The 17481-nt window shown below is 50.9% G+C and overlaps 1 protein-coding gene across 1 annotated transcript; it reads left to right on the top strand.

Moving 5' to 3' along the window:
• Positions 1–15114: 15114 nt before the first annotated feature.
• Positions 15115–16107, top strand: LOC102443831 (olfactory receptor 52E2-like). Its single transcript, XM_006126309.3, has one exon. The coding sequence runs from the start codon at positions 15160–15162 to the stop codon at positions 16105–16107; it is 948 nt and encodes a 315-aa protein (XP_006126371.3). The 5' UTR covers positions 15115–15159.
• Positions 16108–17481: the final 1374 nt, after the last annotated feature.

Below are 17481 nucleotides of genomic sequence, written 5' to 3'. Positions count from 1 at the left end.
TGTGCACGTTTAATAAGAGCTCTGTGCCGTTCCAATGGGGTTTGGCTCAGCCTCTGGGGGGGGGGGGGGGGAACAGCATCTGGAGTTAACCAGGCTGGAGAGAAACCTGCCTGTGCTTCTGTGCTAATTACCCAGCATGAGGAGAAAACAGTCATTAAGGGTCCTTCCCAAAGGGAGAGAACTCTTGCCCTCTCAGGCTCTGGGCTGCATCAGAGAGGAATTGGCTGCCCTGTGCATTTATGTGTAGTTAACCAGTTCGGTTCATTAGTGATCGAAGGAGGGCGAATGGTAACTCCCATATCCTGCCAATGCCCAGGTGGGGTGGAGAGATACAGGGAGACAGGTACTTCCTCTGCTGGGGCTGTGGATCTTACTTGGGTGAATGTACAAAAGTTTCAGAGGGGTGGCTGAGTTGGTGTGTAACAGAAAAAAACTTTAAAAAAACCCATCAACGGGCTGGTAGCACTTTACAGACTAAGATGGGATCATGCAGATGGGATCATGAGCACAGCCCACTTCTGCAGATGACCAGAGTGCTGGATTACTTTAAAGTGAAATGAATGGAGATTGCTGATCTCCTAGAACAGACCTTGAAAGGTCATTGAGTCTAGTCCCCTGCCTTCACAGCAGGACCAAGTATCATCCCTGACTGATTTTTGCCCTATATGGTTTCCTCAAGGATTGAACTCACAACCCTGGGTTTAGGAGACCCATGCTCAAACCACTGAGTGATCCCGATCCCGATCCCTTCCCCCGCAAGTGCTACTAGACTATTTGTTGTTTTTTTTAGTGTAACCCTCTTTTTCCTCCCCGGGGTTACTCAGGAGCAGGTCACACTCACAGGTGTGCCGGGGCACCTGATGGTTTTAACATAAAAGGAGATCCTGAGCACCCCAGTGGTGATGTAGTTCCGTTGGGGATTCCCCATGCACCCCCTTGCTGCCATCTCTTGCTCCTAAAGAATATACAGTGTTGGTTCCTCCTGCTGACTGGCCATGTACATACTTCATGGTGCACTTTGGGAGCCTCCCAGAATAATATTTTTCCAGCAGTAATCTGGATCTAGCTCCAGGACACAATTATAAATAATATACATCTAATTGATTACATTAGAATGAACACACCTTCACTTAACAACTTAAAGAACCAGGGTTTAACAAATTAAAAATGAACACAATTAACAAAGTACACAGAAAGAATAGGAATTGATCTAGCTGGCATTTGCACTGCCACCATTTATCCTACCCCAGAGTGTGCACTCCTCTAGAGTCAGAATCCTAGACACTTGCTGGTGTGGGAGTGCTTGAAGGCCTGTAGCGGGAGTGGAGACAAGCCTGGGCAGGTTCTGTGTGTGTCGGTCCAGAAAGGCAGCCAGCTGCCAACTCCCTCTGCCACTGGGACAGGCTCCACCAAATGCCAGCAGCTCTGATTCCCTGGACTGGTCACTCTGCTTCTCTTTGAACCCAGAGTGAGTTTGTATCTCTGAGGTCTGTCCCAGGCAGCATTTTCCCAAAGAGCCCAGTGAGTTACGTACAGTTCCCACCTGTATGCCAGGTTTCTGTAGTTCTTCTCAGCCACAGGCGCAACCAGAGCCTCTCCCGACCAGGACAATCAGCAGCCACTGAAGCAGCCTGCTATATCCAAGCCCCGCAGGCTCTCAATCCCAGGCTGTAGCTACAACACAATAGATCCTGGGCTGGATAAGACTTCTGCATAGCAGCCTGGCTTCTCTCTCCCAAAATGGAGAGCCCCCTGTCCCAACACACCCAGACAAGCCTCATGTCTCTCTTTTTCCCAAGGGCTCATGGGAGTTGTAGTCTGCAGGGCTAGATTAAAGCACATAGGATCCTCCCAGAAAAAGTCAGAAGCCCCTTTAGTAAGCGGACTGCATACATTTTTGGTGAACGTGTCATTCCTGTGTGTGAAGTTGGAGCCCAGAACTGAGAGAGCAGCTGTTCACTCTGGTCATTGCGCCACACAGCCCTGAGGGATAGGGCAGCCATATTGACTGTGACCATTGTTCCACACAGCCCTGAGGGACAGGGCAGCCATATTGACTCTGGCCATTGTGTCACAGAGCCCTAAGGGATAGGGCAGCCATATAGGGATAGGGCAGCCATATTGATTCATAGTCAAATATACTCTGGCCATTGCCCCACACAGCCCTGAAGGACAGGGCAGCCATATTGATTGTGGCCATTGTGCCACACAGCCCTGGGGGACGTGGCAGTTATATAGACTTTGGAAATTATGTCACACAGCCCTGAGGGACAGGACAGCCACGTTGACACTGGCCATTGTGCCACAGAGTGCTTGAGGGACAGGGCAGCCATATTGACCCTGGCAATTGCACCACACAGCCCTGAGGGACAGAGCAGCCACATATACTCTAGCCATTCCCCATACAGCCCTGAGGAACAGGGTGGCCATATTGACTCTAGCCATTGCCCCCACAGCTGTGAGGGACAGGGCGACCATATTGACTCTGGGCGTTGCCCCACACAGCTGTGAGAGACAAGGCGGCCATATTGACTCTGGCCATTGCCCCACACAGCTGTGAGGGACAAGGCGGCCATATTGACTCTGGCCTTTGCCCCACACAGCTGTGAGGGGCAGAGCAGCCATATTGACTCTGGCCTTTGCCCCATACAGCCCTGAGGAACAGGGCAGCCATATTGACTCTGGGCATTGCCCCACACAGTCGTGAGGGACAGGGCAGCCATATTGACTCTGGCCATTGCCCCCACAGCTGTGAGGGACAGGGTGGCCATACTGACTCTGGGCATTGCCCCACACAGCTGTGAGGGACAGGGCAGCCATACTGACTCTGGGCATTGCCCCACACAGCTGTGAGGGACAGGGCAGCCATATTGTTTTTGGACACCAACAGAATGTTCCTGTGGGTAGAGTGAAGCCAGGGCTTCTCCTGGGGCCAGATGCTTCTTCCTGTCCCCAAACCTGCCTGACAACAGGGGGCCCTGCAGGCAGGATAGAGACTGGACTTGTGTTTTCATCAAGTTTGTTCTCTGCCTCTGGATGCACGCTCTCCCAGTGCTTCCCAGGGGGAACTGGGATTGGAGGTGCCAGGCTGAGTCAGACTTTCCAGCCCTGCCCCGGCTGGAGGCACTTGAATCCCCTGATCTGGACTCTCTGCCTGCTCCAGTGGCTAATCAGGGCATTTCTCTAGTGTGGACCAGCTGGCTTTTTAAAGCAGCCAAATTAAAATGAATGAATGGCCATGAGGGACAGGTCAGCCATATTGTTTGGGCCCCATGTGTTCCTGCACACGAGTTACCAGCACTCTGCAGCTGCTACACCCAGTTCGACCTTCATCCATTCCTGGAAGGAAAGGGATGGGAGGGGGGCTAGGCCCTGGTTTGGCTGGTTTATTGTGTTGATGATTTAGGATCATTATTTGTACCATGGAAGCCTCCAGAAGCCCTGCCTCATTTCAGGGTCCCTTGTGCTCAGTCCTTCGCAAACATGGAAAGAGAAACAGCCTTTACCCCAAGGAGCTCATTGTGATGGCACGTTGGGGTTTTCCCGTCTCCTGCACCCCCGTAATGGCAGGGACAGACTCCACCAGCAAGTAGAGTAGAATGAGTTTATTGCTTCTCCAGGATACAGCTCAGCACAGATGTAATCTGGTTACAAGGCAGGCCTAGGAGGCCTCAGCCCCCCTTGAGATGGGGGAGCCTGGGCCCCTAAATCCCAGCCCCTTGCCTAGGCTGCTTCCTCCATGATACCAGCCAGAAACCTAACTCACTCACTTCCAGCCCTGCCCCCCGCCAGGGCTCCACTCCCCTTCTTCCCATTGTTCCGCTCCCTGGGAGATCACTGGTCGGACAAGTTTGGAGCCCCCTTGCATAATGACTCATCCTCTGCCCTGCTGGGCCCGTGCTACAGACAGCAGATAGCGGAGGTCACCCACAACCCACTTCCCAGCATAGCAACCAGCAAGGTACCCCCCACTATGTCACAGTTCTCCCCACTCTGAGAGCGAACTGAGCAGGGTCACTCCGCTCGTGACCTAGGGAAGTTTGGGTCCTCTGCGTGGCAACACCGCCGTGGTGACATTGGCGCACCCCTTGGCTCAGGTTGGCTGCGACAATGCCCTGCAGAGGCCAGCTCTCCTCTGTCCCATTGCTGCACAGCTCCAGGGGGACTGACACAGGTCTGTCCTCTGTTGACGTGCCCACCCTTGCACTGGCCTTGATCTCTGGCCAGGGTCTCTCGGGCCGGGGCCATGAGCCCAGCGAGCTTTTTCCGGTAAGCCAGGACATCTTCCACCCCCAACGCTCCATCCGGGGGGGTCTTCCCCTCCCATAACTCTCTCAGCAAGCCCAGGGGGTCCTCTATACGGGGTAGGTGCCCCCAAGCAGCTTTCCTCCCGTCTTTGGCCTCCCCACCCCTCTGGCAGGACTTGCAGGACCGGCAGTATTGCTGCACAGTCGCAAATATGCCAATAGAAGTGTTTGAGCAGCCTCAGATGGGTGCTCCGGATCACCCGGTGGCCCCCAACAGGGAGGTCGTGGGCCAAATACAGAAGCTTGTGGTGATACCTTTGGTGGACTACCAGCTGCCACTGGACTCCCCATGCCCTTACTTTCCTGCGGGGAAGCCATTCCCGGAATAGGAATCCCTGCTCCCACAGGAATCTCTCCTGGCCACTTCTTCCCAGGGGCTGAGCTGCACGGAGGCTAGCCTGGTCCCTCAGAATCTGCAAGGAGGGGTCTGCCTGCACCTCAGCCTGGAATTCAGCTGCTGGGGCAGGGATCAGGACCTATTCCCCACCTTTGCCTAGGTCTGGAGTCCCAGCTTGGCTGGACCCCGTGTTCACTGTGATGTAACCTAAGGACCCTGCTGGGAGTCCTCCCCTGGATCCAGGTTGCCAGTCCCTCACTGGCTCTGGCTCTGGGCGGTGACTAGAGCCTGCTGGGATTCATGGGGCCACTCCTCTAGGTCATTCCCCATCAGCACCTTCGTGGGCAAGTGCGGGTGCACCCCCACTTCCTTGAGACCTTCCTTGGCCCCCCATTTCAGATGCACCCTGGCTACAGGCACCTTAAACGGGGACCCGTCTATGCCCTTCAGGGTCAGCTGAGTGTGTGGTAGTACCCGGTCTGGGGCCACTATGTCAGACCGGGCCAGCGTCACCTCCGCCCCCGTGTCCCAGAAACCCGTCACCTTCCTACCATCCAGCTCCAGGGGTACGAGGCACTCGCTCCGCAGGGGCCGTCCTGCCCCCACCCGGTACACAGAGAAATCCTCCTCCCGAGGGTCAGACCTCCCAGGGGAGGTGCACTGAGCATCCTTCCCCCCACTCTGAGCTGAGGTTTGCCGGCCAGCCCCTGCCTCTGGGGCAGCCTGCCCTTCCTCCCGCCCCAGCCAGTTAACCCTGGAAAGTCCCAGGTCATGGGACCTGTTCTTGTGCCTGGTGCATTGAGCCCTCTTGTGGCCTCGTTGCCCACAGCGATGGCAAGTTAGGTTCTGCAGGCCCTTTTGGGATGGCTCCGCCCAGGCCCTGGCTGGTTTTCTGGGGCACCTATGACTGGTCCTGGTCCCTGGGGCTTGCCTCATAGTTGACTCCCTCCGTCGCTCAGCCGAGATCCGGTCTCTGCGCGATTCTCTTTCTCTCCGGGACTCCCGTTCACACCCGGACCAGCTCTCCGTGAACTCATCCGCCAGTCTCCCGGCCTCCTGAGGGTTCTCTGGTCTTCGGTCCTTGAGCCACAGCCTCAGTTTGGGTGAGCATGCTTCGTAGAACTGTTCCATCATGACCAGCTTGAGCAGCTCATCTGCAGTCTGGGCTCTGACTCCAGATACCTACTTGCAGCAGTATTGCGCCAGGTGGGAGGCCAGGTCCACATAGATCTCCCGTGGCTCCTTCTGCACCCCCCGGAACTTCTTCCTGTACATCTCGGGGGTCAGCCCGAACTTGTGCAGCAGGGCCTCCTTGACTCGGTTGTAATCCCCTGGCTGTAGGTCCTCCAGCTGACTGAGCACTCTGGCCGCCTCCTGGTTCAGTGCGGGGATGAGCTCCTGCAGCCAGTCAGCTGGGGGGACCCGTTGCAGTCCACAGGCCCTCTCAAAGGAGCTGAGGAACCCATCTATGTTGCCCATGTCCTTCAATTGGGCCACCATGAGCCTCTCCAAGTGTCTTGCAGCCCTGGGCCCTTGGGGCCCATCTGCACTCGGCACAGCCGGGGCCCCGCCACTTCTCCGCTCTGCCATGGCCAACTCATGTTGTTGTTGCCTCTCTCAGTCCTGGCGGTCCCTTTCTCAATCTTGGTGCTCCTTCTCTCGGTCCTCTACTTCCAATTCCTTCATCCACAGCTGGATCTCCAGCTGCCGCAGCTCTGCTGGGCTGCCCCTTGCCCTATGCGGACTACGGCTTGCAGGGCTTCCCTGGGAAGCTGTCCCGTCTCTTCGGCAGGCTCCAGTGCTCCGCCCTCTCTCAGAGCCTGACAGGGGGTCTGGCTGCTACCCACAGGGACAAGATCCTGTCCCCATGACTGGTCATTCTCCTCCAGCAGGTCAATCAGCTGGGCCTTGGTTGCGTTCCGCACAGGCAAGCCCCTTTCTCTGCACAGCTTCACCAGCTCTGCCTTCAAAAGTCGGGTGTAGGCCATCTCCCCACTGGTCCCCTGGGTGCAGACTCACCAGTCTAGTGCTGCAGCGCCCCACGATTCTCAGGAACCACCTCACTCTGTCTCCAGCACTCCTGGCTCTAAGGCCCTTACTTCTACTGCGCCTTGTCACTTGCTGCTGGGAGCTCCATCCATGGGGTGCAGTGCATCCCACCCCTGACACCACTGTGACGGCGTGTTGGGGTTTTCCCGTCTCCTGCACCCCCATAATGGCACGGACAGTCTCCACCAGCAAGTAGAATAGAATGAGTTTATTGCTTCCCCAGGATACAGCACAGCACAGATGTAATCCGGTTCCAGGGCAGGCCTAGGAGGCCTCAGCACCCCTTAAGATGGGGGAGTCTGGGCCCCTAAATCCCAGCCCCTTGCCTAGGCTGCTTCCTCCATGATACCAGCCAGAAACCTAACTCACTCACTTCCAGCCCTGCCCCCCGCCAGGGCTCCACTCCCCTTCTTCCCATTGTTCCGCTCCCTGGGAAATACTGGTCGGACAAGTTCGGAGTCCTCTTGCATAATGACTCATCCCCTGCCCTGCTGGGCCCGTGCTACAGACAGCAGACAGCGGAGGTCACCCACAGCCCACTGCCCAGCATAGCAACCAGCAAGGCCCCCACTACGTCACACTCATCAATCACATTAAGACAAAACGCAGCTACGGTGTGTAACTAACCCAATGGGGGCAGGCCGGGAGAGGGGGGAGTAGCCACACTGAGGATGGCTGGTTACACAGACTGCTGGGCAGGTGTGAGACAGCTGCATTTCACAGCCCTATCCTGCCTGTGACAAGGAGGTCCTGAGCCTTGAAAGAGGAGCACACCTTTGGGGCTAGACTGGCACTAGCAAGAACGGCCGGTTGAGTGACACGTGTACTAGACACACAGCTGGGAGCACAGGAACCTCCATCCACTTTTCTTCCTCCAAGTAACTCTGCTTTAGTTCTAATGAGGACTCCCTTCTTAGATCAAAAGCAAGTTTTTCCGCAAAAGTGGCTGCTTTTGTGGAAAAACTTGCCAGTCTAGACGAAGCCATATATGAGCTAGGACTCCCACATTTGGCATTCAGCTTCCTCTTCTCCCAACGTAAAGCAAGGTCAGGTTTTGGTTGTGCCAGGACAATGGGTCATGCTTCAGATGGGATTGTTTTCCATAAAATAGAAAGGGAGGGATCTGCTTGCGGGGGCCGTTATAAGGTATAATGACCACAGGGGGCAGCAAGGGGTCAGAGACGGAGAGAGGTAACTAGTGGTGTCCTGCAGGGCTCTGTACCGGGACCAATCCCATTCAACATATTTACGAATGATCTGAGAAAAGGAGTAAACTAAGAGGTGGAAAATCTGCAGATGATGCTAAGCTCCTGAAGATAATTAAGTGCAACACAGATTGAGAAGAGCTTCAAAAGAATCTCACAAAACTAGGGGCTTGGGCAACAACATGGAAAATGCATTTTAATACTGATCAAATGCAAAGTATCCTACCTTTATCATTTTAGACCTCTCTCTCCCCTTCGTCTTCTCTTCTAAGATGAAAAGTCCAAGACTTTTTATTCTCTCTTCATATGGGACCAGTTCCAAACCCCTCATCATTTTTGTTGCCCTTTTCTGAACTTTTTCCAATGCCACTATATCTTTTTTGAGATGAGGCAACCATATCTGTATGCAGTATTCAGGCTGTGGGCATGTTATGGATTGATATAGAGGCAATAAGATGTTCTTGGTCTTATTCTCTATCCCTTTTTTTAAAGATTACTAACATTCTGTTTGCTTTTTGACTGTCACTGCACACTGAGGGTATGTCTAGACTACATGCCTCTGATTCACGAGGCATAAGGGATCGGTCGGCAAAGGCTTTCCTCGTCGACCAATCCACGTCTTGACTGCCGTGTTGTGCAGACCATCAGCTGAGCCGGCACAGCACGGCAGCCATTTTTATTTTAATGAAGTGGGGGATATTTAAATCCCTGCTTCATTGACTATGTTGGGTAGCCTAATTTATATGGGTCTGCCAGCAGAGGCATGTCATCTAGACATACCCTGAGTAGATATTTCCAGAGAACTATCTACAATGACTCCAAGGGTACGTCTAGACTACAGGCTTTTGTCGACAGAAGTTTTGTCGACAGATACTGTCGACAAAACTTCTGTCGACAAAGAGCGTCTAGACACATTCAGTTCTGTCGACAAAGCAAGCTGTTTTGTCGACAAAACCCTGTAGTCTAGACACAACCCTACATGCAATAACACCTTCTGTCGACAGAACTCTGTCGACAGAAGGCGTTATGCCTCGTAAAATGAGGTTTACCAGCGTCAACAAAACTGCTGAGTTCTGTCGACGTTATGTCGACAGAACTCAGCGGTAGTGTAGACGCAGGTATAGTTTTGTCGACAAAAGTCCACTTTTGTCGACAAAACTCTGTAGTCTAGACACACCCCAAGATCTCTCTCTTGAGTAGTTGTAGCCCAATTAGTCCCCATCACTTTCTGTGTCTAGTTGGGATGATTTTTTCCAAAGTGCATTACTTTGCATTGATCACTATTAAAATGCATTTGCCATGTTGTTGCCCAATCCCCTAGTTTTGTCAGAGCCTTTTGAAGCTCTTTACAGGCTGTTTTGGACTTAACTATCTTGAGCAGTTTGGTATCATCTGCAAATTTTGTCATCTCTCTGTTTACCCCTTTCTCCACATCATTTAGAGACTGTGCTTATGGAAAGGACGTCATAAATCCTCAGTTATGTCCCTCATCCTGACACTCAGTCACTGTGTAACCTTGGTGAAGGCAAGTCACCCTTGTCTCAGTTTACCTATATATGTATACTAGGGATCTGCTTTTAGGGACTTTCCCTTACTAGGGCTGTGTCCAGACTCAGGGTTTTTTTCGAAAAAAGTAGCCTTTTTTCGAAAAAACTTTACCTGCGTCTCGACTGCAGCTGCGTTCTTTCGAAATTAAATCGAAAGAACGCGGCTTTTCTTTCGACGGCGGTAAACCTCATTTCACGAGGAAGAACGCCTTTTTTCGAAAGTGCTCTTTTGAAAAAAGGCGTTCTTGAATGCCAACAGGGCTTTTTAGAAAGAGAGCATCCAGACTCACTCTCTGCTTTCTTTCGAAAAAGCGGCTTACTTTTTCGAAAGTACTGCTTGCAGTCTAGACGCTCTTTTTCGAAAGAGGCTTGTAGTCTAGACATAGCCTAGGTGTTTTGAAGTTCTTTCATACAAAGATGCTGCACAGGGTGAAGGCAGTTACTGAAGAGACCAATCGATTTCTGATCCGTTAGCAACAGCCCTGTAAATCTGCAGGAAGGGTTTGTATCTCCCCTCAGACATCTTCTGATCTTTCTACGATCAACCCAGCCACCCTGGGCATTTACAGGACATCCCGCCTTTTGGAGAGCTAGGCATTGTCTCAAGTTTTAATTCCTAATCCACTATAATTGTGAAATACACACAAATACCCAGCGCAGCCAATTCCTCCCTGATTCAGCCCAGAAGTTCTCATCTCTCCTGGGGAATTTTCTTTGATTACTGTTTACTTCTAGGCTAGATAAATAGCACAGAAGTGCAGGCGGTCTGGTCTCCAGCCTGTTTACAAACAGATGCTGCTTTGCCTCTAGAGGCTGCACGAACTCCACAGCCTTGTATTATAAGCTGTGCATGCTGTGGTGTTGGCTCTCGGCATGGGATGTTCCAGGAGAAGCCGGGGTCAGAGAGTTGCAGGACACAGTGATCTGAGGGGACTAGATACCCAGAGAAGACCCCTGTGTCTGTAAGTTCACAGGTACCATCTCTCGCTGAAGAATTACCTCCTAGGCAGACCCCGTGCAATATGGATGCGCTGAGAGAGCAAGTAAGTCTGGGGTCCGCTCTACATAGTCACTAACCATCCCAGAGCCTTTTCCCCTGGGGATGAGTTTGCTCCAGTATCCTTGGCCAAAATGTCCTCTTCTTTGTGCCATGAGTGATGTTTCCCAGTTCGAAGGGAGCTGCATTTAGTGGCCCAGTGGGTCCTTCAGATGTTAGCTGACAGAGCAGGCCAAATTCTGGCCTCAGTCTTTGCTCAGGCCCCGGTGCAGCGAAACGTCCCTCGGAGTAAAAACTGAGGGAAGAATCTCAGGAGCCTGCTGTGTGTTAGTGCCTGGAGACTGTCCGCTCCTCCTCTTGCGAAGGACAGCTCTGGCTGTTAAGCACTGGGGTATGGGGGCCGTGACCCGAATTTTATCTGCTGCAAAGCAGGGCACGCTACAGCTCCTCACTTGGACAAGTAGAAGAACTTCTCAACATGGCCGGAACGTCTCCTCTCCTCGGTGCATTTGAGACGTTGGTTGAACTGTCATGTCTAACGTTTTCCAAAACAAACGAAACCGTAGGACACAGACCCCTGGCATGAGCAATTCCAGAGCACACGCTGAAAGTTTGTTAAACCAAGAAGCAGTGGCATAGTCGGGGGGGGGGGAGGGACAGTTGCGCCCAGGCGTCACACTACGGGGGTGCCAATTTAGTCCCCCACCACTCCCCCCATCATCTCTCAGCTCGCCTGCTCCTCCTCCGCCCTCCGCCGCCTGCTGCAGCCTCCTCCCCAACTCTCTGCCCCAGCCCGACCCTCCTCCATCCCTGCTAGCGGGTTACTGCATGCAGGGGCTATGCCCCAAATTGGAGGGGGTGGGGAAAGAGGCAGTACAAGTTCCCCCCCTTTCCCAGAGTCAGGCTCAGCCATGTGCCAGGTTTGGAGTCCCCGCCCTAAGGCACATAACACCCTCACTACCCCTCTGCCTAGAAGCAAAGGAAGGTGTCAGACCCCAAAGCGAAAGGTGCTGCTGCCAGGCCCACTTTCAGTGGCCAATCCATTTCTGAATCCCATTCAGCTAAATTCTTTGCTCCCTATAATGACAGTGGCAAGGAGTTCCACCGGTCAAATAGGTACTCTGTGAATAACTGTCTTTAATCAGTAGTATACAGACTATCAGTGCAATTGAATGTTCCTTTGGATGTGTGTTATGACACAGAGGAAATGTAATCACAGAATCTTAGAATCCTAAGGCTGGAAGAGACTAAAATGCAAATGTATTTTACTCATCCCAGACAGGCCTTAGTCAAGCCGGGACAAATTTTATTAGCTATGATTATCTATTTCCTTCCAGATCCTTGCTGTAAATATTGAATAGCATTGGGCCTAGAATTGACCGCTACAGAACCCAGCTGGAAACAACCCCATTTGCTAACAATGGCCCATTGGTGGCTGCTTTCTGAGATCTGTCCGTTAAGACATTGGTTTAGTCAATTTGATATTGAGGGATGAGGGATCGGTTCTCTCATTGAAGGATGAAATTGGATTTATTTGACAAGCCCTGTTTTCCATAAACCCTGTTGTTCATTGGCACTGCTTAGGTTTCCAAACTTTTAAAATTAATTCCAAACCCGCATGGCCTTTGATTCTTAACAGTGTCAAAATCTTTTTTATTTAACATCCCCTGCATTTTTATATTTGAGAGTTAACAGAGAACGATCTTGTCTTTTCCTTTTTTAAAATTTGTTTTTAGTTCATCCGCGGTCTGATTCTATAGTTTGGTTCTGAATGGGATGTGCGGTTGACCCATCAGTTTATATCTCTGGTTTTCGCAATACTAAAATTCTACTGTAGAAGCTGTTTAACATCCTCCTTAATAGCTAATGGCCTGAAAAGTATTTCATCACCAGGGCTCAACAAATCAGTGAATCTACTCGCCCATAGTGAGTAGATTTCAGCTGGTCACCCCATTCACCGACGGTGCACGCATGCGCAATGCGGGTCTTACGCATGCACAGTGAGGGGCTGGCAAGTAGATTTTGCCGCGGTTTCTCAAGCCCTGTTCATCACCATTAGTATACGGTGAGTGTATGACTGGTTGGATAACGGCTCTCAAAGAGGGCATAGGAAGTGGATTCTGCAGGAATCAGTTTTGTGATTGGCTCTGTTCAATATCTTCCTCAATTATTTAGATATTGGCATAGAGAGTATGCTTATAAAATTTGTGGATGATGTGGATGATACCAAGCTGGGAGGGGTTGCAATTACTTTGAAGGACAGGGTCCTAATTCAAAATGGTCTGGACAAACTGGAGAAATGGTCTGAGGGAAACAGGATGAAATTCAATAAAGAAAAATGCAAAATACTCCACTTAGGAATGAATAATCAGTTTCACACATAGGCTATGTCTAGACTGCAAGCCTCTTTCGAAAGAGGCTTTTTTGAAAGTATCTTTCGAAAAAGCCTCTTTCGAAAAAGAGCGTCTAGACTGTAAGCAGTACTTTCGAAACAGCAAGCCGGTTTTTCAAAAGAAAGCAGCGAGTGAGTCTGGATGCTCTCTTTCTAAAAAGCCCTGTTGGCATTCAAGAATGCCTTTTTTCAAAAGAGCACTTTCGAAAAAAGGCGTTCTTCCTCGTGAAATGAGGTATACTGCTGTCGAAAGAAAAGCTGCGTTCTTTCGATTTAATTTCGAAAGAACGCGGCTGCAGTCTAGACGCAGGTGAAGTTTTTTCGAAAAAAACCCTGAGTCTGGACACAGCCATAGAGAATGGGAAGCGACTGCCTAGGAAGGAGTGCGGAGGAAAGGGATCTAGGGGTCATAGTGGACGACAAGTTAAACATGAGTCAACAGTGTGATGCTGTTGCAAAAAAAAGCAAACATGATTCTGGGGGGCATTAACAGGAGTGTTGTGAGCAAGACCCGAGAAATCATTCATCCCTGGTTTGGAGGGACAGCTGGAAAAAAGGTTCTAGGATGAGTTTGAAGAGTTTGTGCTGAGGTTTCAGTGTAGAATTAGCCAAGTGGTTTTGTATCTTTAGATTTGTAACCTACTTTGCTCGGCCTGTTCTCACTTATCACCACTTCAATCCTACTGCTTGTACTTAATAAATAAAATCATTTTTATTTTCTATCCAACCCAGTGTAAGTAATTGTTACGGGGGGGGGGGGGGGGGAGGGGAGAGACCAGCATGTACATTCCCCCTTTCATTGTTAAAGGGGGCTCACCTAATTCGTTGGGGTCTGATCCCATGTGGGGAGTGCTCGCTCAGGAGGCTGGGCCCAAAACTGCACTTGCCTTGGACCTGACGTGGTTCAGTGTCTGTGCTGCTTCTCGGTGTGGGCAGGGACCTCAGCTCAGGGCCTCGCCTGGGGGAGCCCAGGGAGCTGGCCCAGCAGGACCGGGCGGTGAAGAGCCCCAGAAAGCGGGAAGGCGAGTGGCAGTGGCCGTGGCAGCACCCTGGGAAGGTCGTCTGTGGCCACCCCCCGCCACACTAATAAACTCTTCTTTAAAAATTCCCCATTTTTATTCTTAGCTCCCTCTCCTATTTTTTCTTCTTCTTCTTTGTGCTGATAAAAAGTCTCAGCTTTGGGGCATTAACACCCATTTGTCTACAGCTATTTCTGGTCTCTCTCTGTCCATTGGAATTTAATCAGTTCCAGTCCGTTACTTTGTTTTCCCCTGTCATTACCCCTCCCCCATCATCTCTTCCCTAAACTAAACAATCCCGGACTTTTCAGTCTCTCCACACACGGCTGCCTGCCCTAGGCTCACGGCTTTTCTCGGATCATCCTTTCTATCACCTTTATCCTCGATAGAGCCTGGGGGTGTGTCTAGACTACATGCCTCCGTCGACGGAGGCATGTAGATTAGACAGATCGGCAGAGGGAAATGAAGCCGCGTTTAAAATAATCACGGCTTTATTTAAATTTAAATGGCTGCCCTGCTCTGCCGATCAGCTGTTTGTCGGCAGATCGGGGCAGTCTCGACGCGGTGCGTCCAGACTGCCCCGATCTGCCGACAAACAGCTGATCGGCAGAGCGGGGCAGCCATTTAAATTTAAATGAAGCCGCGATTATTTTAATCGCAGCTTCATTTCCCTCTGCCAAACTGTCTAATCTACATGCCTCCGTCGACGGAGACATGTAGTTTAGACGTACCCTGGGCGACCAAAACTGAGCACTTGTCCACAGCACGTTACCCTCCATCCCACTCCTTCGGCTCCTGAACCTTGTCTTTGTTTTGGCCGCTGCCGGGAATGAGCAGGTCTTTCCATGGAGCTACAATCACAGATGTGCAGGTTTTTCTATGCCGTCTGTTCCAGTTCGGATGTTTCCCCCTGGCACATGTCTTAACAAAGGTTTGATGACCAGTATCCACACTCATGTATCCTGCCAGTGCCTATTAAGGTTTCGTGCACCACAATGTGTAGCAGTACTTGAGACAGAACGCCCATCAAATATGGAATCGGTAGGGTCAGTTGTTCATAATTAATTTCTCTGAATGAGGAAAATGTGGTTTTTCAGTGTATGAAGGGTGACCAGACTGCTTCACCCATTACAGCAGCCTCCAGTAATACATGTGGAGTCTCATATTTACTTTACTTCTCCTTCTAGGCATTTGTATTGTGACCATCATCCTAGACGCTGGGCACAATCAAGGAGACAAGGGGAAAGAAGGGTAAATACAAAAGACACCGTTCTGCCTCAGAATTGGACACCTTCTTGTCTTCTACATGTCAGATTCCAACACAACCGACTTCACCAACCCTTCCACCTTCATCCTGCTGGGCATTCCTGGCCTGGAGACAGCCCATGTCTGGATCGCCATCCCCTTCTGTGCCACATACACCATAGCTCTCTTGGGGAACTTCACCATCCTGTTCATTGTAAAGAAGGAGCCGAGCCTCCATGAGCCCATGTACTATTTCCTCTGCATGCTGGCCACCACCGACCTGGTCCTGTCTACGTCCATCCTGCCCAAAACACTGAGCATCTTCTGGTTCAATTCCAGGGAGATCGATTTCAATGCCTGCCTCACCCAGATGTTCTTCATTCATGGCTTCTTATCAATAGAATCTGGGATCTTTGTGGCCATGGCGTTGGATCGCTACGTGGCCATCTGTGTTCCCCTGAGACATTCCACCATCTTGACCAATCCTATGGTGGCCAAAATTGGCCTGGCCGTGCTGCTGCGCAGCAGCATTCTTGTACTGCCCACTCCCTTCCTGGCAAGACGATGGCCATATTGCCTAACTAACATCATTACCCACACGCACTGCGAGCACATGGCCGTGGTGAAACTGGCCTGCGCCGACACCCGCCTCAGTAGTTACTACGGGCTCTCTGTGGTATTCCTAGTCACTGGTCTGGATGCCATTCTTATCACTATGTCCTACGCCCAGATCCTCAGGGCCATCTTCAGCCTCCCCACCAAGGACGCCCGACTCAAGACTTTTGGGACCTGCGGCTCCCACCTTTGTGCCATTTTAGCCTTTTACATCCCAGCTCTCTTCTCCTTCCTCACACACCGCTTTGGCCACAATGTGCCCCTATATTTCCAAGTTCTCATGGCCAACCTGTACCTCCTGGTGCCCCCCATGCTAAATCCCATCATCTACGGGGTGAGGACCAAACAAATCTGGAGCAGGCTGCTCCATCTTTCTACTCACAAGGAGATCTAAAGTTTTCTCCTGGTGTTCTCACAGACTATGCTCCATGAAGATCTGGCTGATGATATTGGGCTGGGACCACTTCTTGGACAAGGGGACATTAAGACCTTCCAGGTTGCAGTGAGCTGTTTCAGCATGACAACCTGCAGCACTGTCCTGGACAAGCCAGTAACTCACACGGCTGCCACGTTACCTAAATGCTGGTAACTACAAATTATAGATTATTTTCTTATTCATTTCCCCACACCATACATTTGCTTCTAGATCTTATAGAACTTGATCTTAAGTCCCTTTTTCCAGATCATTCACGAATATGTTGGGTAGGGCAAGTGGATCGAGAGACATCGCTCTACCTCTGTCCATTCTCACCATTTATTCCTACCCTTTGTTTCCTATCTTTTATCTGGAGAGCCCGGAAATGTTTTCAGGATCATCTGGCGATCTTTAATTTAATGGCAAACCTTTTGCTATGCAACTCCCCCGTCTCTGCTTATAAACAGACTTGTTTCCCCAAAGGCAGAAGCTGGGAGCTGCACAGAACTCATCACATTCAATGCTCAAGCTGAGCGGCAGCTGAGCGTTCAGCCTGGAGCTATTGCAGGACCTTGGATACAATATTCATAGAATCATAGAATACTAGGATTGGAAGGGATCTCGAGAGGTCATCGAGTCCAGTCCCCTGCCCTCATGGCAGGACCAAGCACCATCTAGATCATCCCTGACAGGTGTCTGTCTAACCTGTTCTTAAATATCTCCAGTGATGGAGATTCCACAACCTCCCTAGGCAATTTATTCCACTGTTTAATCACCCTGACAGTTAGGAGCTTTTTCCTAATGTCCAACCTAAACCTCCCTTGCTGCAATTTAAGCCCATTGCTTCTTGTTCTATCCTCAGAGGCCAGGAAGAACAAGTTTTCTCCCTCCTCCTTGTGACACCCTTTTAGATACCTGAAAACTGCTATCATGAGCCCTCTCAGTCTTCTCCTTAACAAATTGTGGAAGAAAATATTGTCCTCACTCTGGGTACGTCTACACTACAACGTTAATTCGAACTAACTTAGTTCGAATTAGTTAATTCGAACTAAGCTAATTCGAACTAACGGATCCAGACTAAAAAACTAGTTTGAATTAGCATTTTGCTAATTCGAACTAGCATGTCCACATTAAGTGGACCCTGAACCAGGCTTAAGGATGGCCGGAAGCACTGCCAGCAGGGCATCAGAGGAGGACTTAGAGCGTGGAGATACTGCCTCAGGCTAGCCCAGGGCTGCGCTTAAAGGGACCCGACCCCTACCCCGGACACACAGTTCTCAGGGGTGCCCCGCTTGCAAAGCAGTCCTGGCTTGGAGTGCCCGGGCTACCCACACTGGGCACATCACACCACTC

This window comes from Pelodiscus sinensis, chromosome 1 (assembly GCF_052426305.1).
Source record: "Pelodiscus sinensis isolate ZL-2025 chromosome 1, ASM5242630v1, whole genome shotgun sequence".
Classification (NCBI taxonomy): Eukaryota; Metazoa; Chordata; order Testudines; family Trionychidae; genus Pelodiscus; species Pelodiscus sinensis.
The sequence above is the reverse complement of the archived record's forward strand: the minus strand, read 5'-3'. Positions and strand labels throughout refer to the sequence as shown.

What these genes read in the sequence shown, in the direction of transcription:
- LOC102443831 (XM_006126309.3), top strand. Translation starts at nt 15,160, where the DNA reads ATGTCAGATTCCAACACAACCGACTTCACCAACCCTTCCACCTTCATC.